Source organism: Scleropages formosus, chromosome 2 (assembly GCF_900964775.1).
Source record: "Scleropages formosus chromosome 2, fSclFor1.1, whole genome shotgun sequence".
In the NCBI taxonomy this organism is placed as follows: domain Eukaryota; kingdom Metazoa; phylum Chordata; class Actinopteri; order Osteoglossiformes; family Osteoglossidae; genus Scleropages; species Scleropages formosus.
Genome location: NC_041807.1, coordinates 30192772 through 30220715, shown reverse-complemented (window position 1 = coordinate 30220715; position 27944 = coordinate 30192772). Strand labels below are relative to the sequence as shown.

General features: G+C 41.0%; 1 protein-coding gene across 19 annotated transcripts in view; it reads left to right on the top strand.

Annotated features, from left to right (window-relative positions):
• Positions 1–27944, top strand: part of LOC108925612 (ERC protein 2) — a 238838-nt gene that overhangs the window by 155507 nt on the left and 55387 nt on the right. For all 19 annotated transcript variants that reach the window (XM_029249231.1, XM_018737690.2, XM_018737689.2 and 16 more), the window contains one exon: positions 21234–21381. In XM_029249231.1, coding sequence (XP_029105064.1) covers positions 21234–21381 — 148 coding nt within the window. The remainder of the gene's footprint in view (positions 1–21233; positions 21382–27944) is intronic.

The window sequence follows — 27944 nt, the reverse complement described above, 5'->3', positions numbered from 1 at the left end:
AAATTTAAATCATTATTTTATGTAATCCCCTTTCCTGGACAGCTTGGCGTGGACTTCAGAAAGAGTCCACTGTGGCCCAGAATAAACGGTTTGCACCGGTTTCACCTGCCAGTCCTTCCACTGTGACCCGCACACCACTGCCCGCTGTGGAATCCCATCCCCACCCCACCCACGCTGTCCTTACCAGTCTGTAGACCACTTTACATGGAGATCAGAGCAATTAGGGTGGCCGATAGCCTGCCAAACCAGCTGCAACTGCTTGGGGGGAGAGGTCGAATGACTCGACACGTAACTGTTAGGAGGCGATCCGACTTGCGGTTGACCATGTCGAGTCACCCTCTTATGGCCAAACGCTGTGTGGGGCTGTGCCAAACTGACATGTTGAACGCTTCCTTGTGAAGGAGAGCGTTCTGTTTCATCAGATCACCGCAAGAAGATGAGAGGGAAAAGGGCATGGTGTGCAGTGCTCATCATCTCCTTATTGTCTTCTCTCCAGACATTACGCATCTAATGCAGAGCTGTTGCCTCATCTGTGGCCTGTGTTCAGTCTCATGATGGGCCAATAATCTTCATTATTTTCGGTATATAATACTGACAAGAAAGTGCGACATTCTGGAGTAGTACTGATTCATTTTAAATTTTCGAATAATAGCGTATGTCAAAACTGAGAGATGTCTGTAATTTATCATGCGTTGCCTAAAATGGAAGGTGAAAGTAAATTAGCTGTTCAAAATGGATCTCTGCTGTCTTTTCTAGCGAAGTTGTGCATAGAGATCCTTTATTTATTTATTTATTTTTTACTGAAACCTTGCAGTGATCTTCTTTTTTTTTTTTGCAAAGGATGATTAGTTTCCCATGTAACTGGAAAAGGAGAAAGTTTAGTTGCTTTAGAAAGTTCTGCTCCTGTCATGCTATCAAAAAACCTAATTATAGAGATCCTCTGAAAAAAATAAAGTGAATTCAGCAGAGCTCCACTGTGTAAGCATTTAATAATCGCGTATGGCTTCTGTTTTGCTTTGTTTGAGCATGTCCAATATAACCAGTCAATTGAGAATTTCTGCCAGAGATAATAGACTGCAATTACGTTGCTCAACCAACATCTTTTGGTAAGATGTTTTCATGTAACACTACACTGAGCAAAAACACTGAGTAATAATTTGGCCTGCTAACTACTGCAAATGTCCTGCGCTTGCCGATATCTTGGTTAACGCATTTTTTGGTGTGCTTTGAGGTGAGCCCCACGCCCCCTTCTGTAGCCAGAACTGCTCACATTGTTTCCAATAAAAGATTTTTTTTTTTTTAATTCAGTTCCACTTACATATCATTTTGTCTGACTGCACTCCACTGAATGCCTAATAATTCAGCCGCGTTCTTTTTTATCACGGGAGGAAAGTGTGCCGTGCCAAAGGCTAAAGGTAGCTCATTCTCCACTGAGACCCCAATAACGGCTAGAGTTCTGGATGCTTTTGTTATTTGTGGTGCTTAGTAGTCAAAACAGGTCTGAAGAATATCCTGATACACTCATTGTTACCATCTGTCCTTATAGAATGACCGATTCCTCCAAATGCAATTATACCACCGGGCTTGCAGCACAACAAAACGATAATGCCATAATATTTGCTTTCTAAGTGAAACGGTTGTCTTTTTTCCATCACTAGCGTTAGGTGTAACAGCCTAGCCAGCAGAATGAACTTAACTCCTTATTTACGAGGAAGGATTCTTTCCTGAGATAATCTTCAGTTTTTCCTCAGGTGGAAGTCACTACGGCTACAGTTTTACTGATTAAGGTGCCAGCGCATTCTCTTGAATGAGACATTTCACCTCTAGTAAATCCAATTATTTCCCAGCTGCTCAAATGGGTGATTGCCAAATGGACCACAAAAGTTGTGCAGTCGACAGTTTGCACACAGTATTGACGATCAAAAAAATTGCGCTGATCGAATGGCATGCGGAACACAAGGCAGGTATGCCATGTACGTCATGCTCAGTTACTGCCAGTGAGGCTACTTATTGAATGTGTAGAGTGTGAGTCTGGTATGTGTGTAATTTTTGGTAAATGTACCTGCCAGTTGCATAAATTTGCTGTAAATATAAACCTATAGCACCAAGCTTTATTCTTATTTTTTCCATTACTATGTATTTGTCTCCACACACACACACAGGATACAGACTGAAGATATTAGATGTCCTTTACCAGGCCAATGGATGAAAGACTCTGAATTAGATATTCTTATCGTTGACACCAAAAATATTTTAGCGGAACTATAAAGCAAAGACTGTTAGTGGGCTAAAAGGATTTGCTGGAGTTAATGCATTAAAAGGCAAGAAATAAACACAGAGGATACTTCAGCTGGACTGAGGTAAAGGACAATCAAGGGGTCTGTGTGGTGTTCTAGCTTCCTGCTGTCTTGTTCCTCTGCAACCCATAAAAATGGAGGATCAAACAGGCCCAACACAAAGTTACTGGCACGTACAACAAAGACAAACACAGTGTTAGCCCTAAGGTCTTGGCAGAGCCTGGGTACTGTTCTTTATAGCGTCCTCAATAACATTTACAGTAATTGCACATTGTAGGTCCAATCAGTGCAGCACAGTCCTTTTTTTTGCCTCGGGATTTGTCTTTGTACCATCGGTGGAAGGCCTGGATTGAGCAGGTCAAAGACTGCAGGGCTCTTACTCTCTGTGCTCTTGATTACAGTGGTGGTCACCAATCAAACTCACACAAAGGTACTTTCAGGTTTTTAGGTAAACTGTCCTCCCAAAATATTTCTTCCAAGAAAAATATCAAACGTGTTGCTCATTTTCCCGGAGCCACCCGGAAAGTCGCAATTTTTAAAACTTTACCGTTTACGGGAAGACCTTAATATAAGAAGACTTTGCTGTAGTGATGCATCCCCTGATGGGAATTCTTTGAGTTTTTGTGTGCACACACTCCAGGTGCACTTGTCTCCATCGTCTTTTCATTCCACCAAAAGACTGACTTACAGAGAATGAACTGCCTCAGCACTATCACAATTTCCAAAAATCAAACACAACAGATTATAGATGTTTTCCAGGTCAAACAATTATTGTGAAACACATACATATTTAAAACAAGTGAGGCTAAGCATGATTGCAAGTGACATAATCTACAATGTGAAATGTGATAGGTTCATAAGGAACTGATTAGTTTTATTGGCCTTTGTTAGTCACCATAACCATAATCACCGAGTCCGTCTCTGCATAAAATACCATTTCGGTGACTCAGAAAGATTCTCAAAGGAAAATATTGCATCCTAGGGAAGGAAAATGCAAGTAGAATCATTAAAAAAAGTTTGTCTGAAAGATTATGTTTTGTCTGAGGAATGGTTTGTTTTGTTTGGTTTTCGTTTTACAAATATCTCTTGAGCCTCAATATATTTCAGAGAGCACCGCACAAACAGTTCTATATAAACTGCAGGGTGTTTTATGAAAGGCTGTGGAGCTCACAGCAGAACCCTAGGAGAGCATTAGCAGAATAACATTGTTTTGTCTGAGATTTAATCTGCTGAGGCCCTTTTTTGAATAGCTTTAGGACTTATCATCGTGCAAATCTGTAACTCTTTCAGCAAATTCAGCTTTTGTATATGTACTTTTAATTAAATGGCATTTTCAATCATGCTTCCAGTGACAGAAGGGTGAAAGGACAGAAAAACGGCACAAACAGGTGCTTAGAGCCTAGGGCTTGTTTGCGTTGCCAGCGGGTTCGAAGGAGGCCGATGGGAAGGACGCGCAGGCCTGTAAGACATCAGTACCTGTGCTGTGCCACTCTGACACAATGCCGCTGATTATTGTGTTTCTGCGTTTCTGCCCAGCCTCATCCGACAGCAGCCCCCGGGTGAGGAAGCTGGCCGCCGGCGCTGAAAGCCGGATTAATGAGGTGGTAATGGTGCCCTTCAGTGCGGCATGTGTGCAGCGGCATGCGCAAACTTCAAGCGCTAAATAAATTGTGTACTCTTCGGCTGCCGTAATTACAGGGCGCTGTAATCAGTACATTGGCGTCTTTATTTAGGCACCATTTCAACATCAAGGCTGTTTACTTGGACACCTTTGAGAACATAACCCGAGGGTCACGCCGCAGTTGAAATGTTTCATCACTGCCCCATGTAGAACATGGCGAGTGGTTCCCGTATTCTGGAATTTACCGGAGGTTTCAGGCCAGGGGTCTGTGCAGCTTATTCAAGCCCGAGGTGTACATTTGCCTAATTAAAGAGCTGATAGACATCCAAGCATCTCATTTCATACATCTTTGCCATTTCTTCAGGCCTTCACTGACTTGGAGGGCAGACAGAACTGGAGGTTAGAAATCAGCGTAAGCCACGAAATGCCCAGGGACAAACAATAATTCTTTTTAATCTCCCTTTTTAACACTCATCTTGTTAAGTGTGTCTCTAGTCAACTGAAACTCCATAATTACGATGTTTTATGAGCCGTGCTCTTGTTGTGTATTCAACTGTGAACGCATTTCTTTACCTGAGAAAAATTAAAATATGATAATCATAAAAGCAGTCAAATTGTTTTGTAGGGTAGCATCATTCAGACCCAGCAACTGAATGATATGATATACACACACAATGGCTATACCCACTTGATCTGAGCAAGGTCAAGACAAACCGGAGCCTAACCCAGCAACGCAGGGTGTAAGGGACACACCCTGGACAGGATGCCAGTCTGCCGCAAGGCGCCACAAGCGGGATTCAAACCCCAGACCCACCACACAGCAGGCCCTGGCCAAACCCGCTGTGCCATCGTACCCCCGATATCATGTAGTCATAATATGATAATGATGTACGTTTTTTATATTCTAAATTCCAATTTAGTATCCATGCAAGCGTATATTTAGTTTCATTGCATTCCAAAAACAGAACATTTGTAAACATTTTTGTTTAACAGGACTGACAATAAAAAACCCAATTAAGACAAAATCAGAATCAGAAGATCAGTGATTATTAGCAGATGTTGTAGGCCATACAAAAATATTCAGGATGGTGTTCCACACTTTGGTGTGGTCTGTCACGCATAGCAAGGTAGCAGTGTTTTTTAGTTCTACAGAAAATATTTGCCCAGGAAATAGATGTCTGTGGTCTTATTAACAGTGTAATCCTTAACACACTGTCCCCATGTGACCCCCGCAGCCATCACGTTTTCAGCAGACCCGTCGATATGCCAGACCTTTTATTCTGTTGTGTAAATAACATGGGCTGACTTGATGAGCCAGACTTGAAGTGTGTATCCTGTGTCTTTTTTTTTGGTACTGTTGGTTTTATATCTTTCACATTTGACATTGTCTGTCCAGCTTTATGGTGCATATCCTTTGAAAGCCGTATAACAAAATATCTTTCTCTGATCTGATTTTGGGTGAATGGTCTTTGCTGATGCTCACAGTCATGACCTGCAAAGGAGGGAGTATGTTAGATTGACACATAGCACAAGGAAACTGTGTAATGGGTAAAAAGTCGTTTGATTTTTATTGGTCTTTGTTTCTTATACAGTATATTCACTTTAAGTTCCAAATGTAATAGATTGTTGACTTGCTTTTTTTCCCTGCAAAGTTGCAGACGAAACGATTGCATCACCTAGTATTTAAAGAAAATTATTACTTGCTGCTGCAAGGTGATGAGAAACAAGCTGGCAACACATGAGCTCAAGTACAAAAGAGACTCTCAAGAAGCCCTTGTTTGTGTATCGTTTGGTGAACCGTCAACGGGCAGCGCCATAAATCTCACCGATTTCGAATAAACAACAAACCAGTGAGTGAAGCAATAAATTATCCCCATGCTGTGTCATCTAATGCTTCTGTAGCAACACTCTCAAAGATTTTATTGTTCCCATGTTGCCTCTTGAACACCTTGTGTTACAAAGAAATATTCGGAAGGAAACACAGGACACTGTAAAAGGACACTAGAAAAGAACCATTGGGCATTAAATGTCAATTTCATTTCATACGATCATAGGGTCTACTAGTGATTAATCTTGATTAATCACAAGATGGCCATTTTTGTGCGCTGGTTATGGATTGTGTAAACCCTTCGCTTCCGGTACAAATGGAGGTCTGAATCACAAATGAAAAAAGACTCGTTGTCATGCGTACCTGTTTTTCCCCCTTTGCTGAGAGACAGAATAATGCAGTGAAGTCCATTACCACAGAGTCTGTCCCTTCCTTTACTGCAGTCTTTCTCGGTTGCCTCTCTTCTGCGCTCTAATGTCCTCTCTGCTGCATGGACTAGTCAGACGCTATCGGATGCCGCGCTGTCACGTGGTCTCTGTAATATATCTTATTTGTTTCTTTATCTTATGCCTTTGTTAAGCACTCTGTGTGAGAAGAGCACTTGATAAAATTCAACCGAATTGAATATAGGACTTTGCAGTTTTCTTTTAAAACCATACTTGAAACCAACTCCTATTACCGTTTTACACCAAAATTTCACTCCACATATATGTAGTTGACACAAGTGTATCATTTTCTTATATTAGGAAAGTTAACAATTGACATGTGTGAGAAATGTAATGATTTCAGGAAAATGTGGTCACTTTTTCAGATCTTGATAGATGGTATTGCATGACCTGTCTACTGAATAAACATTCCCACTTGTTTTCCATTTACTTGTTTTGAAATGTTTTTATATTTTCTCAGTGTACTGACTCTGTCTTTTTTTTTTCTTTTATCCTGTTTGGTTATTCAGTTAGAAAAGAAAAAAAAAATGATGATCCAAAATACTAAAACTGATTTAAAAAAAAGAAAACATGAGGATCCTCAGTAGTAGACACCAACAAAGGAACAAGGACAAATCACAAGCCATGTGTTGCTGTTGCTGTTAGTCTCCTTTCAGGAATCATCCTGTTGAAGAGGGTTAGTTGTGTTTGTCTAGTTAGACACCCCCCCAAGCAGCCTGTTCAGTCCTGGATGCTAAAGGATGAATTAAGGGACCTGCATTGTGTGGATTCTGAAGGGGGAGACTGGCTGGATAATCCTCCTCCCCATCAGGTGAAAGATGTGATGGAACTGGGGGGGATCCCAAGAGGTGTTGAGTGAGACCTCGAATGTGTCAAGGTGGTGAGACAGCGAGCTGCCCAGGTCATGTCTCTGAGCTGTGTGGATCTGTTGCTCCAGGGATTAATGAGGGGACCCAGAGATGAAAGGCACCCCTGTGAACAAAAAGAGTCAGTCATTAGAAGGCTCGCTGTCCACTTCCTTTCCAGGCGCCATTATCCAGACTGTCTTGCAGCCTGCACGCTGTTTATCAATGCAGATGAGTCTCTTTCAAATAGCCTCTATACTTCCCTCCCTCAAAATTTCTCTTTCTAGGTAGTGCTTTTACAATTGCTCTTTACTGTGTGTTATCCACACACAGTGCTGCATTCGACTCCACGCTGGTAAGAGACCCCAGGTGCTTTGCATGGTAAAGTAGTAAGGGCCAGACGTACGTATACATGTGCTTATATAAAAGCAGCAGCAGAACAAATGGCGGTTCGTGTGGTACATGGCAAACAGTGGCGCTCAGTGCCTGTCTACCACACACAGCGTAGCAGGGGCCTATGTGCGGCGGAGCAATAAGTGTCTTCTGCTCGTGGACGGAGGAAGGTAGAAGAGAGCCCAGCCAATTGTAGGAAACTATGTAATCTTTAATCACGGACCCATACTGGCTTGAGTGTGTAATGAGACCTGTTGAGGCCCATTCAGGGAATGAGATAAGTGACGTGACCTATGGAGTGCTGGGCTCAAGGAAAGTTTTCTTGCATCGGGACAACCCATTAAAATCATTTCCCAAATGGACTGCATAACACGAATATGTACCGGTGGAAGTAACATTAGTGCATATGTTACCCATATTTCTTGAGAAAGCAGAATGACCGAATGAGATCTTAAAATTTGACTGGAAATAGAGCGATAGTGTGCGAAAGGGTATAATACTAGAAGTGACAGATTTATTTCTCTCTTTTCAATATACATCTTTGTGGGGTTATTGAATGTGTGCTCTGGCCGTTGCAGATGTGCTGTGCAGTTTTCTGGCGTGGTGCTGAGAAGCTGCTGAACGGAAAACTCCCCGGTCATTCTGTGTTTCGCTTCGGAGGGTTATGAGTTTGGCCCCCATTGTTAGGATACCATTGTTGATGGAATGGAAAAAGCCAGGTCTGCTCTCCCAGCAGTACCAGAGGTCACGTTCTTTGGAAATGGGCGGAGCCTCCTGCGGTTTGCTGTTGCTCCGCTGCCTGGCGTCTTGATTTTGGAATGGAAATGGTGGGCACTTAGATACGTTCTTGCTCATTTGGCCTCTTTTTTAAACCTCATCACAGCAGAAAAGATTTGGACTATCTGTTCTCTCTGTTATTGATATTTCTAGCAGGCTTTTGGAGTCTCTCTAGTCAGTTTTACAGTTTTAGACTGTAGTTAAAAGAGCTCTGTGTGTGTGTGTGTGTGTGTGTGTGTGTGCGTGTGTGTGTGTGTATATATATATATATATATATATATATATATATATATATATATAAAGAAAAATGAGAACAGGAAAACCATGTAGGGTAATTGAAGGTTTGAGGGTAATACTTAGGGATTTGATAGCTGTTTCAAAGTGTTTGCATAACCTCCTTGAACTTAATATTTGGCCACACTTAAATAAAGCAAAGAAAAAAAAAGAAAAACTCAAGTAAAGATGTATCTGGGCTGTCTTCCGGTAAATGTATTTGGCTCTTTGAAGTCTGCCAATTACCTTGAGATCCCTGCCCTTGGGCCGGACTGCCTCTATGCCTGTTACTTGTTTGACATACTAAGATTGTCTCTTTCTCCTAATGTAATGCACAAATTGTATTTTTGCCGAGATGTACGCCGCTTTGGCGAAGAGCATCTGCTAAATGAATAAATGTAAATGTAAATGCTGGCTTTTACATACAAAGTATGTCTTGAATCTCAGCCTTTGAATTTTTAAAAAAAAAATATATGGAGGTCAGTAGTATATAAAAGTTGTTATATAATCACTTCTTAACCATTGTTCCCATTTACATTTATTCATTTAGCAGAGAATGTTCGCCAAAGTAAAGTACAACTCAGAGTATACATAGGTGTGTTCAATAAGAAAAAATACAGAAACAAAACTATCAAAGCACAACTAGTTTGTCCAGTACCACCCAGCACACATTACACAACGAGGTGCCTATCGAATAGAGTACACCGGTGTACTTTTTTCTTTTGACTGTATCTCATGCTGTGTTGCATATTTAAGGAACTGTACGGAGATTAGGACAGACGTGGGTCTAAGAGATGGGTTTTGACATCCTTCGTGAATGCTGAAAGGGATTCAGCAGCTCTGAGGGCCAGTGGGTTCCCTGCTTTTTCCAGACTTTGCCAAATTTTGAAAGGACAGCAACATAGTGAGGAGAAATAGAAAAGTGCAGGTCATCCATATCAGTTTTTCTGCAAAGGATAACCAATAAGCAAGCCTTCATGACACGGACTGGAACTGCTTGCATGTGTGATCCACGTCATGGATCCAGGGGTTCAAAGCAAGGGTTTTGTAAGTGTCTCCTGATTTGTCTGCAAGCTCTTGGCTATGATAGCACTCTGCAAACATTGCCATGGCATGCTCTAATTATTTTCGCAGAATGGTTCATAGTTCAGCCTCGGTGTATGCACACAGGCCATCTGCTAGCAGCCGTTCACATCCGCTGCGGTCTGTGTCTTCCAGACTGATTCCTTGTATATGAAGTTACCGCTTTATTTCTTTTTTTGTTCTTTTTTTACTTGTAATTACTCTCATGGCCCTTTGTCCTGTTTACATGTGGCTTGAGAGCCATTTCAATTCTGTCATTTATCTCAGTGTGTGTTTTCTATAGTCCCTTTTCTTTCTATGAGAACCTTCGGGAGGGCAGACTCGCGTTTTCTTTTCAAATGAGCCTTAAAGTTAATGCCCTGCGCATTACGCGCTGGATTCAAAAGTGCTTCATGGGGTCTACCACACACAACTTCCTATTATAGAAACCCTATCTTTCTCGTCAGCTGCGCGGTGACCTTATCCCTCCCCTTTCTGTCAGCGTTTTGCAGTTTGGCCGAGGGGGGTATGAAAGAAAAACTCCTTCATTAAGCCTAGCGGGTCGGTTTGATTGCCACTGTTTGGGGAAAAATGTTACTTTTTTGTTGCCTTGGATAAAATCCACGGATGCAGTTAGATCTTTGTTTTTTAAAATGTAACGCAACAGTTGATTCAGGGGTCAGCCGAAATTGTTTCAACGTGTGTTCGTTGCAGAACAATATTCAGCTTCCAATTCTAATGTGCGCTATTTACTTTTTCCTTTCCTTTTTCTTCCCTTCGCCTTTCTTCGTTTAGCTGCCGATGTCAAGATCAGAAGAGCCTTCTAGGATTCATACTGATAAACACGTTGTTTTAGTGTCTTTGTGTTGAGTAATGAAAGAAGGCAACTGTGGCTATTGAAATGTTGCAGAAGACAGCCCTGTTTCAGCATGAAGACGTCGTTTTCAACGTGCTAGAAATCCAACACGTGCGCTTAATCAGGGATAATTAGCATTTTGACTCGTGCGCATACTTTAACAGTACTGGGAAACTGCAGTCTGCGTTATCTTGAGAAGAAATCTAAGTAACATGATTTAGAATGTTTGGGAATTACCCAGTTTACCATGATCAATGAAGACCATAATCATTTAACAAGGATGTGAAATAGATTTGGGCATAATCCAAAAAGCATTTTTCTCTCTCTTAATTACTTCTAGGTTAATTTTTTTGTGGTTTGATCGCTATTTTTGCTTCTAAAAAGCTGTAATTCAGTGAGCGTATCGGACATTTTTCGAGGCAACCTATACTCTGCTTTTTAGTTATTTTCCCTGGTGTGTGACTATTGCAGCGCTTCGACTTTAGCTGAAATTGTTACAGTCCATTTAGAATTAAGGAAGGGTGAAAGCAAATGTGGAAAAAAAAAAAACAAATATATTTTTGACTGTTCTCCCCGAAACATTTAGTGAAAAATAAGAGGGGAAAGGAAAAATAAGGAAACGCTGCTGTGAACGGTGCGCTATACATGTGGCTATGAGCATGATGGAGGCTTCGATGGAATTCACGATCCTGGCAAATTGTACAAATGCGTCGCTGGGCTTCGGGAGCAGGGGGCCCACTCCCTCTCTGTGCAGGTGGCCTTGTCCCCTGGGGCTCTGTCAACCTTCCTTTATGCACTAATATTAGATTTAATTAGAGTTATGCATTCTTTCTTTACGTTTTATATTTCTTTGGAGAGCTCTGCACGCAGGAAAGGGAGCAGTTTAGAGGCAGGCAGAGGGCAACCGGAATGCCGATCCATAAGCTCTGCTAAGCGCTCTAATTTGTAGCTGTGGTGAACGCAACGGAGAAGCTGTCCGATGCAATCGGCACGTTCACCACTCGACGGGCTCTCTAATGCCTTCTATTGTACTGTCTGCCTCAGATTCCTTTTATTTTGGGGTTGCTTCATATTACTATCACACGTCATGGATCCAGGGGATCAAAGCAAGGGGTTTATAAGTGTCTCCTGATTTGTCTGCAAGCTCTTGGCTATGAGAGACAGATGCGTGGGGGCTTGCATGCGGGTGGGGGAGTTTGGGGCCGTAGATGTTAGACACAGAGAGCAAGGGCATTTCTGTGGGGGGCCCTGGAGGGGTGGGGTTTGATCGATGGAGAATCACTCTGCAAGATGTTTACACTGAGAAGTCACCCTGGCCTGGATTCCTTTACACATGCCGTCAGGAGCAAATTTGTGTTTACACTATCAAAGATTTAAGAAAATTCTTCTCTGTTTAGTCTTGATTTTGTCTGAAGGTGCAGTAGTGTGAATAGCAGCACAGAATGTTATTCATACTTATAGTTACCCTCATCCTTTTTTAAGAAGACAAAGAGCTTCCAGCGTCTCATCTGGAATGCAGCATGAGCATATCTATCTAAATGTGTGTGTGCACATATGTGTACACCGAATTATTACATCAGGGTGTGTGTGCGCTCCCATTTGCGCACACGCACATGTGCGCCCCATCGCAGTAGCGATGTGTCTATAGCTTGAACAGTAGGGCCAATGCATGCTGTTATTGTCACATTCAAACCTTTACTGCAGTCACCTGTTTACGGTGGAGAAGGCAACTTCCCCCTGCCACTCTGGATCACCCCAGTGGAGGTGAAGTAAGGGAATATTGTAAAGCTTGCAAAAAGTAGTAGTAAAAAAAAAAAAAAAAGGTTTATTCTTTAAGAGGTAGGGTAAATTGGTAGTGGGGCAGGGGAGTGTCAGTCTTGCCATTTGCACAATGCCAGTGTTATGCCAGAGAGGAGTTGAAAGTTTGCTTTCTGACAACCCAGGCAAATCCCCCCTCCAGACAAGCCTCTTACACACACTTTTTTAAAAAATTTCATTATCTTGGTAAAGATGCTACACATCTATTCATGCTTGTCTCCAAAGCAACTTACAATGTTAAGGGTACAATTATTTACCCCTTTAGACAGTTGGGTAATTTTACTGGAGCAGTTGAAGGTAAGTACCTTGATTAAGGGTGCTGCAGCCAGAAGTGGGGATCAAACCTGTGGATCCAAAGGCAAAAGCTCTAACCACTACCCTACTGACCATACTTCACACAATGCATGCTGCAGTTCTGAGTTTTACAGGTCTGTTCAGTTCACTGTTCAGCAAATGTTTGAAGATTCCAATGAGCCGTCAATTCCCCAATTTGTTGTCTGTTTGAAAATGTCTTATATAGAAATTAAGTCCAAAATATACCCTTCCAGCCGCTAGTCACAATGTTGAAGTGCATCTCTTACTGATGGCCTTCCTTCATCAAGATGAATATATCAATCACTCAAGCGTCGGCAGTTTGTGGAGTCTCGCATGCAAAAAACGCACGCACGTTGCGGTAATTGTGAGCATGAGGGAGAACCTCTCGTCCCACATTACCATTGGGGACATCTCTGTTGTCGAACGGGTTTTCATGTGTGCAGTGGACTCCCTCGGTGCTGTCGGCAGCAAGGCGAGTTTTATGTCTTTTGACTAGATTCTGCCTCACCCAGCAATAATTAGGAGCTAAAGACGATGCGGTCATTCCTCAGACGAAGACGTCAAGCCAGGCGTGTTTTTCTTCCAGTAGATGAACCGTCCACGAGGATTTGCAGCCCAACTGCCAAACCTGTTTCCCTTTTTATTGACTGCACAATCTCCAGCTAGAGGGGCGTGAGGCTGCTGTGAAATGGAAAAAACCTGCGGGTAAAAATTGTGATCTAACTCGCCATTTCCTTTTTGCATCAACATATATTTATTTGGGTTTTGGGCTGGATTTCAAAAGATTGAAAGGGGAGAACCAGGGGAAAGAATTCAACGTGCCATTTATCTGCATCACGGCACAGACGCTGCATGTACGTTTAATTTGAAAAAATGTCTCCCCTCGCGAGAGGGAGATATTTTTCACTTTGTTAAAACAGTTTTCAAGGTCACTAGGTGGTCACGTCACCGGCCAGGAGTTTCTGTTTGGCAGTATGCATTAGCAGCTTGAAACAAATAACTCCCGTATTTCCTTGTATGAAAAAAATTAGTCGCCGGTAACAGCATGAAATAACCTCTAAAGCAGTATGCAAAAAAGCAGCAGACATTACAAGAACTATAAATTCTTGTTATTAGACAAATCTTCTGGCTGTAGCCCTTAATCGCTGCATGAAATATTTTTTCAATCAAAAATAATTGTGCAGCGTGAATGTTTCTACATAAACACTTCATTTAAATAGGCCCCAAAGTGCTTTGTAACAGTGAAAATTGTATTTCCTTCGATGTATCCACAAAAACACCAAAGTTTTTATATATAGCAGTACATTTCAAATTAATTGCTGAATTATGAAGAATCATAACAGCGTTTCTTTGTATTTAAAATAATACTACATTTTACCATATCACGGGTGTCAAGGGGATCTGTATAAATAATCACGCACACCACTGTTCTTCATTCCTGTCTCCACTACCAAAACTGAGAATTTTCACTGTATCAGCCAGTGTACTGCAGTTTGCATTTTTGTTGATGTGGCACAATCAACTATTTAGAAAATACTTAAATAGTATCATGGCTATTAATTATTTGTTTGTTTGTTTGTCTAGCCAATGCTTTTGTTCTGCTCTTTCATCCCATACAAATATTACTGGGATAATTTGCTTATTGGTATTTAAAGAAAAGTATTGAAATTCATCTGTAACTGTTGTCTGTTATGCTGGAATCCTTGGTAGATAAATTATTAAGCCTTAGCTTACAGAAGTTACAGAACAAAACAATATTCAGTGCATTTTATGTTATTGTATATTCTGGCAGCGTGAGTTATGCACTTTATTAGCAAAATGAAAAACACAAACACATCTGCTTTCATGTAGCCTATTTACAAACCCCAAACAATCAAGGTTATAATTACAAGAATTTTAAACTGCAGTGCAATTAAAGTCACTTGGTGTAAAACTGGCGGTTATCAAAGTTTAGCTTATTAAGCACAAGCAGATGGAGTTATGCATGTTTGGGATTTGGGGGAAAAAGGATTGTGTTTGGTGTAATCTGTACAAAGCAGAAATTTGTTGGTCATTTGGGTGAACTATGTTTTCCCCTGTGGCCATGGCAGTAATTTAGTGAAATAATAACACAAATTATAAACACATATCCTTCTTAAGATTTTCGGAAACAAATGATGAAATATGTGGAGCTCGTTTAGAAGTCTTCGGGAATCCTCAATCTTCATGTTTGTTTAGGCGGCGAGAGCTCATCGCACACGTCTCGCCATGCCGGGGTCATCTGCAGTCTTAGAGCTATGCGTGACCTTGACTTCATCTGAAATGGTCCGGGAATACCACAGCATCGTATGCGCTGTCTGCCCTCCGTCAAACAAGCTCAGCCAACCAATCTTCGCTGTGCCCTTCTGCCTGCCATGACTGGCATTTTCTATGTTCCCCGTTAAGACGTCTTCATAAAGAAGTCAATATGATGTAGAGCTATACACGCTGCTTTAGTATCATGTACTTAAACCATACATCACCTGCTACTCCGTGTTCCTGTCTCCAATTTTCAAAGCTGCGATGAACTCTTAATTGATGTCACATGTTGAAGTGCTCAGGAAAATTCCGCTTCCCGTCAACACTTTACCATGTACGAGTTCCACAGGTTTTATGATCTTCCTTGATCTTGTCCCATTCCACTTCTGTTAAAAAACGAAACGGAAACTGAAACGCTACAGATATTGATAAATATAAATAGGAATTTACTGCGGCCTACAATGCCGTTAGGAATTATTTCCATGGGGTATCACATTGCAGACAACACACTGGGTGTAGAAGTCGTTCAGTAACCTTTTTTTTTCCACTTGTGTTAGCGTTTGTGTTTCAGCAAAAGGTTATGTTTGCGCATTCATGGGTCATGAGTTTCACCTGTTATTGAGTTAACTGTGAGCTGTAGATACAAGGACCAACCCCCAGCAGGAGAGGCTAAGTCCAGTGTTTTATGCTGCCGTGGTCACCAACCTGACAAGGACTGGTGATTTAGAGCCATAACACTTCACTCGTAGTGCCTGTAGCACAGTTAACAGCAACTGCTTTCTGGGGATTGTTATGATGCAGAAACCCCTCATTCAGAACAATCATGAGACGGCTTTGCTTTCAGTACGCTTGGTGTCTGTATAAGAACAGCACTGAGCAGCTGTCAGCACCCTTGTGGAAATATCTCAGAAGTTCTCCTTTTTTTAAGATAATGTGGTGACAAGTACATCATCCATGACAAAAAAAAAAAAAAAAAACCTACTTAACCCACAAAAAGAACATTCCTGAATAAACATTTTGTTTGTAAAAGAAAAGTTCAATGCAATCCTGTGGGGAAAAGTATGGGTTGAGTATTTTTCTTTTTGAGCATCCACATCTTTTTCTGATCAGATATTCAGGAAACGTTTTAAGATGATCTTAAAGTATTGTATGTTGTTTAAAAAATGAACAAAGGAAGAGTTATTGAAAATTTTCAGGACATTTCAGTGCTGTTCGTAGGATTGATGTGGGTGGGAATATGGTGGACATTGCACTGTAGCATATTGTAAAGGAGTTCTTGATGCCCTTTTCACTGAAATGAAGTTGAACATACAGTACTCGGCGTCTCATCTTACACACATGTGGAGAGGAGATTCTCTCTGTCTCTTATTGTGGGAGATCTTTGGAAATATTTTAACCATTTTTTATTGTGCTCTCATGCTTTTTCTTATGTTGGGAAAATCTATCAATACTGCAGATTGATAGACTATTAGGTGGAATGCAGCAAAGCTGCAGGAACAAATTATGGAACCCATCATTATTGCTCATATTCTTTTTCTTGTACCTCCTCCTCTACCACCACGACCATTAGTTTTGCCAAACCACTGGTTCATTTTTTAAGAAATCAAGCACGCATGCATTTGGCTGGAAGTTACTCCAGTTTTTGCTCCAGTCAGTCACCTAGCTGTACCAACAAAATCTGAGTTTCAGTAATGGCTTTTTGAGACAGTAAAATGGATGCATACTGTACATATAAGTATACAGGAGGAACATCTTTGCCTTAAGAAGCAGAACTCCAACATGCTAGATTTTACTGCTTTATTAGTTTTTTTGACATCTTTCCTTAATCAGAACTATAATCTGGATAAATTTTTTGTGTCAATGGAATCTTTAGACTAACATTTCAAAAACAGATGATTCCACATCAGTAAATATTTTATAATAAACATACACATATGCTAAAAATGTTATACTAATACTAATAATAACATGCTAATAAACATATGATAATATTCTAAGTAAATGTTGTGCTCTATAACTGAGATTATGACTCTTGAATAACGGATAAATTTTCACGCAGCTACTCTTGTAGTGTAGGTGTTTAAAAAAATTCCAATGATTGCCTTTTTTTTAAACAATTTTCAGCAGACAGTAACACAGGAAATAAACATTCAGCTCTGTATTCTTATCTTGTAATGTACAGTATGTAGAAGGACCAATTTGATAACATACACAGAAATGTTTGCCCAAAATCATTAACTGGGTAAGTTACAGGAATGTCTTCAATTTTGACATTTTTAATTCTTTAATTTCTTAAAAATTGTATCTCATCAATCTGACAGCTCAGTCATATCTGTTTCTTGTTTGCTATATTCAATTCCTTATGTGTCTAATTCTTTACTTTCAGCAGAGGAATCATTCAAAACTGATCTCCTTCTAGGCTGTTACACCAGTTAAAACTTGTGATGTTGGGAAGGTGTTTAGAAGTTATTGCTACAAGCTCATGGTTTATGAATACATGAATGCCATCCTTGGAACAATGGACTATATGTGCAGAGGCAGGATAGCTATGTGTGTGTATTTATACATTTTCATTGTTTGCAATGCCTGTTTTGTGTGCTTTATTTTTGTCATTTTAATCTTTTAAAATTTTCTTCATCAATATTTGTTTTTTTTCTTCCAAAAAGAAAAAATTGTATTTTTTGGCTGCTTTCCATTGTTTCTGAAATCTGCGGATGGACTGTATTTTCACAAAATTGTGCATAATTATAAGTGTGGTTTTTACAGTTCATTTCTGTATTCAGAATTGGGCATGTTTGTAAAAACCATTTGAGCAATACTGTCCAGCATCAACAACATCTCCAAGTTCCAGTATGTTGCATTAGAAACACAGTCACCTCAACTAAACCAAATGTCATGCTATCTTTTAAATAATAAAACAGCAGTGTCTGCTAAACCACTGGAGCCATAAGAATGGTGCTGATGTAAAGTTATTCTTCCAAGTTGGTTGTCTTAGTTACATTGATTGGTGAAGCAGTATGACACCCACCTCAGCCAGTTTGGGTCCCGTGAATCTGTCTGTTGATAGACCATTGTAGTTCCACAGAACTTTCAAAAAAATTATACATTTTTGGCAAATTAAAACCATTGAATCAAATCAATTCAATTCACTTCAATTCAATTCAAAATACTGACATCACCTGCAGCTAGATATGTCGAAGTGTTGGTCTTTAAAAAAAAAAAAAAAAAAAAAAAAAATCTGTACCGAGTCCAACAAAGTCATTTTTGGGTTATGTTTTTAGTTTCCTATACAAATTGCATGTGTAACACAGTCCACTCATTGTCATGCTAATGTATGCTTACTGTTTTTAAAGAAGCTAAGTGGCACTTTATAAGACCTTTATATTTTCACATTTTTCTCGCTTCTAAAGCAAAAAATAATAAATTAGCAACTCAGCAAGGAAGAGGACCTAGGAAATGGAATTTAAGCTGTAAGACAAATATGAGCTTTGTTTTGAGTTCTTCACATTGTTCTTAAAGCTTCTCTTAAGAGATGATTTTGGCAGCGTCCAGCGCTTGGAAAACACGACAGACCTCTTGAACTCCAGCTCTTAGCTGCTTAGTGAAATTATTATTAAAAAAAACCCTTAACTCTGCTACATATTGCGCAAATGTTTATTAACCCTCAATCAATGCATGGTTCTGTGTTCCAATATTGTAGGAGGAGAAGAAAAAAAATTGCTCATGACATGTTTAGGCTGTGTGTTGATTAAATTAAGTGTCCAAATTCCATCAGACTAATTTTCGTTTGTATGAAACAATACGTATGTCCTGTATACATGTATAGACATTTGATTGTCTGTATTGTTTTTGCCATGTTTGCAACTCCTTCCTGTTTCTGGAACTTTTGAACAGTGAAACATGCCGTTTCTGTGAACACTTGGTACAAGTCCAGGAAGGTTTTTCTGAGCATTAGGGAAGAATACTGGAGGTGTTAGGAGACAGAATGATACCCACTCCAGACAGCCAAATCTGCTTGATTAATGGTACAATTAAGTTCAAATTCCACGTCAGCAGTCTTTGCTAGACACAATTAATAAAATGGGCGAATCCACATGTTTTTCTGAGATAATTGTACTGAAAACACAGTGTGGAATTTCCGTAAGAAGTTTTTTCTTTCTCCCTCTTAGAGTAAAGTTATCACAGTATGAAGGCATGTCAGGGGAAATTAGTCTCTATTGCAAGACCTGCTAGGAGATTTATAATGCATTTTTATTCTGACTTTATTTTTTACATTATTTTATAAAATTTTTAATTCTAATTTTCTTCTAATTACAGATGTGATAGATACTTCACTTCAATTGCTTCAGACTAATAATTTGTAAACAAAAGTCTAATAGTGTCTTTGTAAATTGCCAAAAGATTCAAGGCATAATGTTGAAGATTCAGGAGTAACACATCACACACAACTGGCTGTCTTTTGAAACAACGCAGAGGTTAATATATATGAGAGAAGCACAGGCGGCTCTCGCTGGTTCCTTCGCTTGTGGAATTTCAGCTAAAACCTGTTGCGGGCCACTTGGTCACTGTTTCATCTCATCAGAGCCTTCTAGCTGATGGAGTTTTGGTCCAATTTTATTTCAGACATATTTGTAATAACTGGATCTGTGAAAGAGCACAAAGGTGGATTCTGGTGACGGTTTGGAGGGAAGCCAGAGCTTAATAGATGTTATATTAAGGGGGCTAGAAGGTGGGTGGGGGCTGGTGCTGTGGTGGAATCTAGGAAAAAGGGAAGTGGCTGATAAATCTCTTCTTTCTCACTGCACCATGCTTATATACACACAGATCCCACCGTGGGCCTCAGAGCTCATTTGTAACAGACCCAGAGGTGTATAAAGAAGCCCAGAGAGAAGGTCTGTATTCATCCCAATGGCTTCTTAAAAACTCACTGAACATGGCCAGCCCCTTCGCCAAATGTTTGCTTTTGGCAAATCCCACAAGCCGTAAAGTCTTTTTTTTAAACATCTAAATAAAGCGGCAGCGTACATGAAAAGATTTATTGCTGCTAATGCACACGCAAGATTTAAGAGCGAAGCTCTCAAAATAGGAGCTGTTCTGCGTGAGATAATGCCCTGCGTGAATAGTGTCCTTCTTCCACGGATGTTAATGACCTGTACGAGGAAAGGGTGCTGCTCACCGCCAATGTGTTCTGCTACACTTGTGCTGTTTTAATGTGCTTGGCAGTTGGGGTGGAATGAAGAGGAGATAGTCAAGTGGAGTAAAACCAGCAAGGGTTTTGTCACTGTGCTCGACTTAACACCCTTATTCCATTCAGTACCAGTCTATAGTGTGAGTACATCTGGGCAGCCCGAGTAACACTTGTCCAGTATGAAAGCGAAGCAATGCACAAGTTTCCTAAATCTCTGGGAACTTCTGCAGTACGATTGGGAAGACCTGTCCGCTTATTTACTGTTCAAACTTGTTAACCAAATGCCTTGTGAAGAAAACTAGAAACTGTAATCAAACTTTTTACCAGTACTAGATGCGAAGATCCAGTACTCTGTCAGGCATTCTACGTGTCTGTTAGGCACAAAATGTACTAGTATACTGGATGAGTTATCCTTCTGCTCTTTCCTAATAGGAAGTTTAAAACACACCAACACACACACACACACACACCAGCACCGTACACTGTTTTGTGGCAGTGTTCTTTCTTTCTCCTGCTATGTTGGGATTTCACAACTTGTTGCAGACTAATACACTCCTGAGATCCACGGTGATGTTTGTTTGTCACACAGGCAGTGAGTTATGATATCCTGCCAGATGGCTGCCCCCAGCAGTGAGAATGTGGATTCTAGGGAACAGTCATCTGCTCTAATTGAAACTTCCTAATTGTTTAACCGCACTAACAAGGAGAGCATAACCTTTTCCCTGCTTCTTCTTATGTGAAGAAAAGGACTCAACATCTGATGAAAAGAATAAAGTGGAAGGGGGAAGTTTGGGGGAATGATGTTATTCTTTGACAAGGAAACCGCACAATTGACACCAGCCTTTGGCCCCTGTGTCTCCATCACAAGATCTGATATGGAAATCTGGCTTCTCTCCCATTAGGGTTTCTAATCCGCCTGGCTCTCTCTCAGCAAGGAATTTCCAAATCACTGCTGTAGAAATATTAGCCTGCAGTAATTTTCTGCAAAGATCTTAACATAAATTTAAACCAATGGATGCATGCTTAATGCGAATTATTTGCAGTGCTGTTGCATTTTTGCTTTCACACACTAAAGATTACACGAAATGTAACACACAAATGGTGAAAACAGCAGAAATTGTGTGTAAAAAAACGTGCTGTAGAAGCCCAGACGCTGGTGTTGGGTATGATGAATGTGCACAAGGTGTAGTGCAATACTTGTGTTGTACTGACACATAACACCCTTCCCCCCCCGTAGACAACAAGCTCTGCTGGCAGCCATTAGTGAAAAGGACGCAAACATAGCCTTGCTGGAACTGTCTGCATCCAAGAAGAAGAAGACGCAGGAGGAGGTGATGGCGCTGAGGCGGGAGAAGGACCGGCTGATGCATCAGCTCAAACAGCAGGTACTCCCCGATGGGGCCCGACCCTCCTTAGGGTCCCCCGGTGCCTCCCTACCACTCACAGCAAGGAGCATGTGGCTTGACTCCATCCTTCTCCTAGATTAATATTCTACATCTCCTGGACAGAAGGAGACCAGGAGACCAAACTGCTGAGAAGTGAGGGTTGTTCAACTATGGTTTAAAATAAAAACATGCACACAGATGGCTAGCATGGTATTGAATGGTGTCTTTTCTTCTCCAGCAAAAGAGGATAATTGGTAGGAATTTCCTACTTTCACAAAGATCGTTTTCTTTTTGGCAATGGTGAGTGATGAACCATTCCTAATGTTTGCGTAGATCTTCCAAGTTGCACATATAGACATTTATACACAGTCAGCAGGATGTTTGTTTCTTAACCCAGGCTAGCTCCAGTTCATAGCTTATTCGGGACAACAATTTAGCTGAAAAAGGACCAGTCTCTTTCTTCCTTCACTACCAATCCAATGACTGCATTACAGCACACCCGTTAGAACACAGTGACATTGTTTTGAATTTGATGGAGGCGTTTGACTTCTGAGGCTCACCACATTAAGCAGATGTGCTGAGAGGTCGCAGAACACCTCAGCTGTGGCCTGTGGAGTCATGGTGAATAGTCCTCCACGCAGCCTTTTCCTGGAAGTCGTTTGGCGAAGTATGCAGATGCTGTTTGTCGCAATATCGGCTGTTTGCTCACTTCTCGTAAACAGGAACATGCCGTGGAGGATGCAAATGCGGTGAGCTTCAGGGGAAGGCCCATTATCCTTGTGCGTTATTTTATTGCTCCTATGTATCATGCTCTCTCAAGGAATAAACACCCAAGCTTGTGTCTCACCATAGCTATAGCATCATTTCCGCCCAGTGACAGCAATGCCTTCGGGCCAGGGAGATAAGATATTGTGCAGATACACAGATCTCCCATGATGCACAGTCCTTGGACCGTAGCTCTTGAAAGCTAAGCCATAAGGGAGCATAAAAAGAGTAAAAGGGCCTTCTTTTCTTAAGCAGCGTTAATGAAATATTTAAGGCATAATCACCTCCAGATGACTGATCAAAGCCCTGCTCCTTTTCTTCCACCTTGCTAAAATATTTTTGAGAGGCTTTGGCAATATTGGAGTTCTATGACTACACACCGTCGATAATCCATAAGGGTCATTATCAGCCAGTCATGCTGTTTTTCCTTTGAGTTACCTTGATCCTGCAGAAGTCCACAGCAAACTAAATGGTGCACAATTTGTTGGGTTTTCTACCATAGGTATTTTGATTTAAACTCTCTTTTAGTGGGTTAAATACCCAAAGGTAAAAGGGGGAACCTTTGAACAATCATATGGTGAGGTAGCAGCTATATGTTCCTAAGATACAATGTATGTCCTTACATTTAGATATGTGTGGCAAGATTTTGTTGCTCAAATGATTACTTGCTTTAGTTTAGCTGAAACCATTGTACAGCGCATCATGCAATGTCAGATATTCAACTTTACAATAAATTACCTATTTAGAGAGTAGTGTATTCTGAGAGTATCAATTTGGAGTAAGTATCATGATCTAAGGTCCTACATCTGAGTCCCTCTCAACTTCAAGAGAGCCTCAAAACACATCTCCTACTTCTCTCTGGATTTCTATCTACTCTATAAATATGCATTTCATTGTCTGTTACAGTTCTTTTTATTTTCTATCAATTCTATATGATGCTGATTGTGTAATGCTATTGTTGATGTCATCTGATTGAAAACTAAAAATTTTTGTGCTCTCTGCCAATTCTATATGCAGCTGTACTCTAGGCTGTTTTAAACAGGCAGACTATCTGTACTTTGAGAATGTCTGCATTTTTGTCTCCAACTCTGTTGGTGAAATGCACTTGCTTTCTCTGACTTTTAAGTTGCTTACAACTGCTAAATTAATAAATGTAAATGTACAGCAGGAGTAGAACCCAAGATCTTCAGAATACAAGACAGCTGTCCTACCCACTACACCACCTACTGCCCCAATAGACTTGAAAACTCATTAGTTTTCACAAACTGGTGGTGAACTGTTGGGAGTCTAAAGATCAGAACTGCTATTACAGGCAAAATATTTGAATGGCCAGCTGCATGAATGTGTAAACCTGCCGGATATTTAACAGAGAAACAGTACCTTTGAAAAAGTGCTTGGTAAATTGATTTAAGAACTGAGCTTTTTTTAGGTTTAAGTCCCGAGAAGAGATGCTGTTTTACAGTTAAACCAGACACTTAACTCAAGCTGAGGGAGTAAATTATCCAAGTGTATAAATAGGAAGCACTGGAAGATATTTACAAAGACATTTAGGATAAAAAATGTGTGCTGGGGAAGTAGTTAGACTGTACTGAATAAAGAAAAATGCATCCATGTGCATTTTACAATACAGTAAGAGTGAAGATGTCTATAGTTAATTCTAAAATGTCCACCATGTTATAGCACACACTATCCTTCTAGGTGGTGAACTGTGTTTGAAAAGGGCTTTTCTTTGTGGTTTAGAAAATTCATAGGGCCACAACCCGGCCCACAGCGCCTGCAGAATGGATCTGCTGGGTATTAGTCTTGTGTAAAGGAATGCCACTCTAACCCACACACACACATTTTCGGAACCGCTAGTCCCATACGGGGTCGCGGAGCCAACCCGGCAACACAGGGCGTAAGGCCGGAGGGGGAGGGGACACACCCAGGACGGGACGCCAGTCCATCGCAAGGCACCCCAAGCAGGACTCGAACCGCAGACCCACTGGAGAGCAGAACCCGCTCCAACCCACTGCACCACCGCACCCCCCCGCCACTCTAACCCTTCTTTAAATTATTGAGAGAGATGTACGTCTGCTCAGAAACACTTGAAAACCCATGTGGCAAAATTCCAGAGCTTTCCAAAAATCACAATTCTTTATAGAAAACATCACTTTTCCACATCCGTTGCGACGGTAGAATTTTTCTTCAGGTACTGCATAAGCAAGGGCCCCTCAGTCTCAGGACCACTGTGTGCTTGTACATGGGTGTATGGTTACGACTTTTCACTTGGGTGGGTGAGCATACACTGTTGCAGAGGTGGTGCGTTGGGGTTCCGGCGCCTCTGGACTAGGAGGGTCTCCCACACTATGAAATACACACACACACACACACACACACACACACACACACACACACACACACACACACACACACACACACACACACAAAATGTCTACAACCGACATCTGTCTGTCTGTTGTCTGTTACACCAAAAGTTTAAAAAACTGTTTTGGGAAAAATGACAGGCGACATATAAAAAAAACAAAAAATAAACAAAACAAGACTCCCGGCTGAAGATGCAGCTGTCTCTTTTTTCCCATTTTGTGGGACACAGTAATGTATTAAGTGAGCTCATTCATTTTCTTATAGTTCACATTATGAACATTTGTGACATCTTTAGTTACACCAAGCTTCCATGGGCAGTGGATTTTGAACATTATTCATAAAACTTTAAATATCCATGATACACTGAAATATCCATGACACAGCCGGTTCAGAAACACCATTTCCACATGGACAACAGTGTGTTCTGAAGGTTACTCACCTGGATTCTCTCAAAGTGTTGCGCTAGCCATAGGTAAAAAGCTAGAAATCATTACACCATTCAAAATTCAGCACCTTTTTTTGAATCATTGAAGCACAGTATTACACACTTTTTTTTTTTATTTAGACACAGTAATACACTCATAGGGTATTTTTCTTCCTTAAATGAGCATTTCTGAAAATAGTTTAGAAAATATTTTTATGACTCCACTTTTACATGTCCATTGTACTCAAGTCCTCTGTGTGTTGTTTGTACAGTAGTTTAATTCAACAATTCCAGATGTTTCCATTTGTGAAAGTTGGAACGTATTACGTTGCACATGTGCCACCTCTAAACAGTGATAGGTTTATACCACTTTTGGGTCTCTTTCACTGTTTGTGTGCTTTTGTAAATACTAATGAATAATATGACAGTATTATAGAGCATAATGATGGTATTATACAGTATAAGTTTAAAACTTTGTACCTTGTTGATGCATTGTATTATACAAAGTATTATACGTCTGATTATGTTGTGATAATACTTTAGCGGGCACAGCTGTGGGCTCCAGTGGGGAAAAGAAGAACGTGTGGAAGCTGTTTATGACGAACATTTATTGGAACACCAGCACACGCTGAGAGGTATCAGTGAGTACGCAAGGAAATAATGCTCTCATTCCAAAGAAAGATTTGTGCGTTTTGAAGAGAAGCCTGAGTCCGAAGAAACTTTTTTTCTCAGGGATCTTACACACCCTCCAACATGCACTCACCCCATTATAGTCACTGACAGACCCCTCTGCGGTTGCACAACTATTTTATATTTCCCACAATTCCCATTATTCACAAGTATTTACAATAAACATCTGTTCCTGTTGGAAGGGGATGCCCTTCAGTAGCGCGGTTCATTACAATACTATCTCCAGTGCCCTGAGATACAGGCAAAGGTTTCTACTTGACTGATGTCATCCATATGAATGGTAATGACTTTTTATATATGACTCTGATTAAAATATTTAATAATGAGCTGTCCAGGTAGCAGTGAGAACACAGAAGTCGAGTGAATGGTGGGCACATGGGGAATGTCTGTCTGCTGTCTTTCGGAAAGGCAGACTGCTGCCTTGGGTTTGGTGTGTGCGGCGTGAGGTGCACCTGGGCGTTAGTCTGTTCCCCCTTCGGAGAGGCAACTCATGGTTTTGCGGAACCCGGTGGTCAGAGTTTGTGGATATCGAGGCTGAGCTGCACCAATGAGAAGGAACAGTGTGTGTGATTCAGCAGTTATCCATCCTAAGTGGAAACAGGAGCAGTGATAGTCTGCTACATGTTCACTCATTACATTTCATGAACATGTCTGTGCCGTTTTACCCATGTCAGCTGTCATTGTTGGCCCCATGAGTAAAATTAGTTAAAAAGAAAAAACAATACACTCTTTTTGTAACCAACAAAGAAGTACTGGTTACTGTGCTTCTCTGCCCAAGTCAGTGCTCTTGCAGTAAAAACCAAGTTAAATGCAAGCAAAAGTAGTCATTTTATTTTCATTGCTGGCTATTCCTAATGCAACAATCCACAGATGTGCACTGTCTATGCAGATCTTTCCCATCCTCACATGTGACTAGCGATCAGAGTGGCGTAACCTTGTCTCAGTCTGCAGTGAAACAGTGGCAGAACCAATGAATCTGAGTACATTGACTGGCCTGCAGCAAGGATTTGTAATCCCTACATTTTTTAAAATGTCCATTGAAAAGACTGCCCTTCCTAAGATTCCTGTGTTACAGCCAGAAATCATATTGGGCTCCTGGTAAAGATGAGGGTCCCAGCTATAGTATGCATATATATCTACAGTATGCATATATACTGTATGACAGCTGGGTCAATAGATGGCAGTAGTTAGTCCATTTTTCTTTAGACCATATTTTCAATGTATTTTATTTTACCTTACACTGCGTAGATTCGTTTATGCTGCAACTAATATGCTACAATTGTTTGGATGCTGTTTATAAATCTAAGCAGAAATTTTAGAAGTTCGAAATATAATATGCAGCTTGAAGCTCATAAGGGTTTTTGCTTTTATGATAATATTCTGTATAATGAAGTGGGGTGAGGGGGAACGAGTGTTAGATTCTTGCTAGTGTTAGCTCCTTGCAAACGGGAAAGAGGGGACATTGCAGTGGTCTAGATAGAGGGAACCACCTTTGCACAGATGGTGCAGCATGAGATTAAGGTGTGCTCGCATTCATGGAGCAGGTAAAGGCATGTTAGTCGGGGTTTTACATGGGCAGAATAGACTTTTACTGGGTGGCGACACGGGTGAAAATGAAATATTGTTTGCGGTGTTCCAGTTTGATGGCGAAGGTATGTTCATGGTGGCGGCACACGTGCGGATAAGGGCATGTTAATAGGCGTCCGTGGAAGCTGATGGCACGCACACGCTGATGGCGGAGGTGTGGGCGACAGCATTCTTACTGTGCTGCAGCAGACAAGACTGGAGGTATTACTGGGTGAGTGCAACCAACCATATCCATGAAAGTATCAGTAATTTTTAAGTGGGTGGCTATGGGTGCCAGAATGGTCTCTGAAATGGGCCTCATGTGCACTCCAGAGGTGGCTAATAATGCAAAAGGGAGGAAAGGAGTGTGGTTCTGGGTCTGGGGCCAGCGGGGGGGGGTCTGTGTTCAGTGTTCAATGCGTATGGCTAATATGTGGCAAATCCTTGATGGGGCTGTCTGGAGTGAACCTGTGGGCCTTCCCAGTTTGCCATGTATACATAACAGTGAGCACTGGCCATTGAACAGAAGACTTGTTACAAGTGGTGTATTTACACTGCACAGCCTAGGCGTAGATGAGAGATCATCTTCTCTGAGTCCTATTATTTTTATATGTATAGCAGTGACAACTGTGCTCTCCGACACCTCATTAAAAGAGACACCTCGAGCCGGAGTGTGTACGCCGGCCCCTGTGAGTGCGTCCGCAGCAGAGCGAGGGAGACGAGGCCCCGCGGCGATAAGGGATGTAATGCA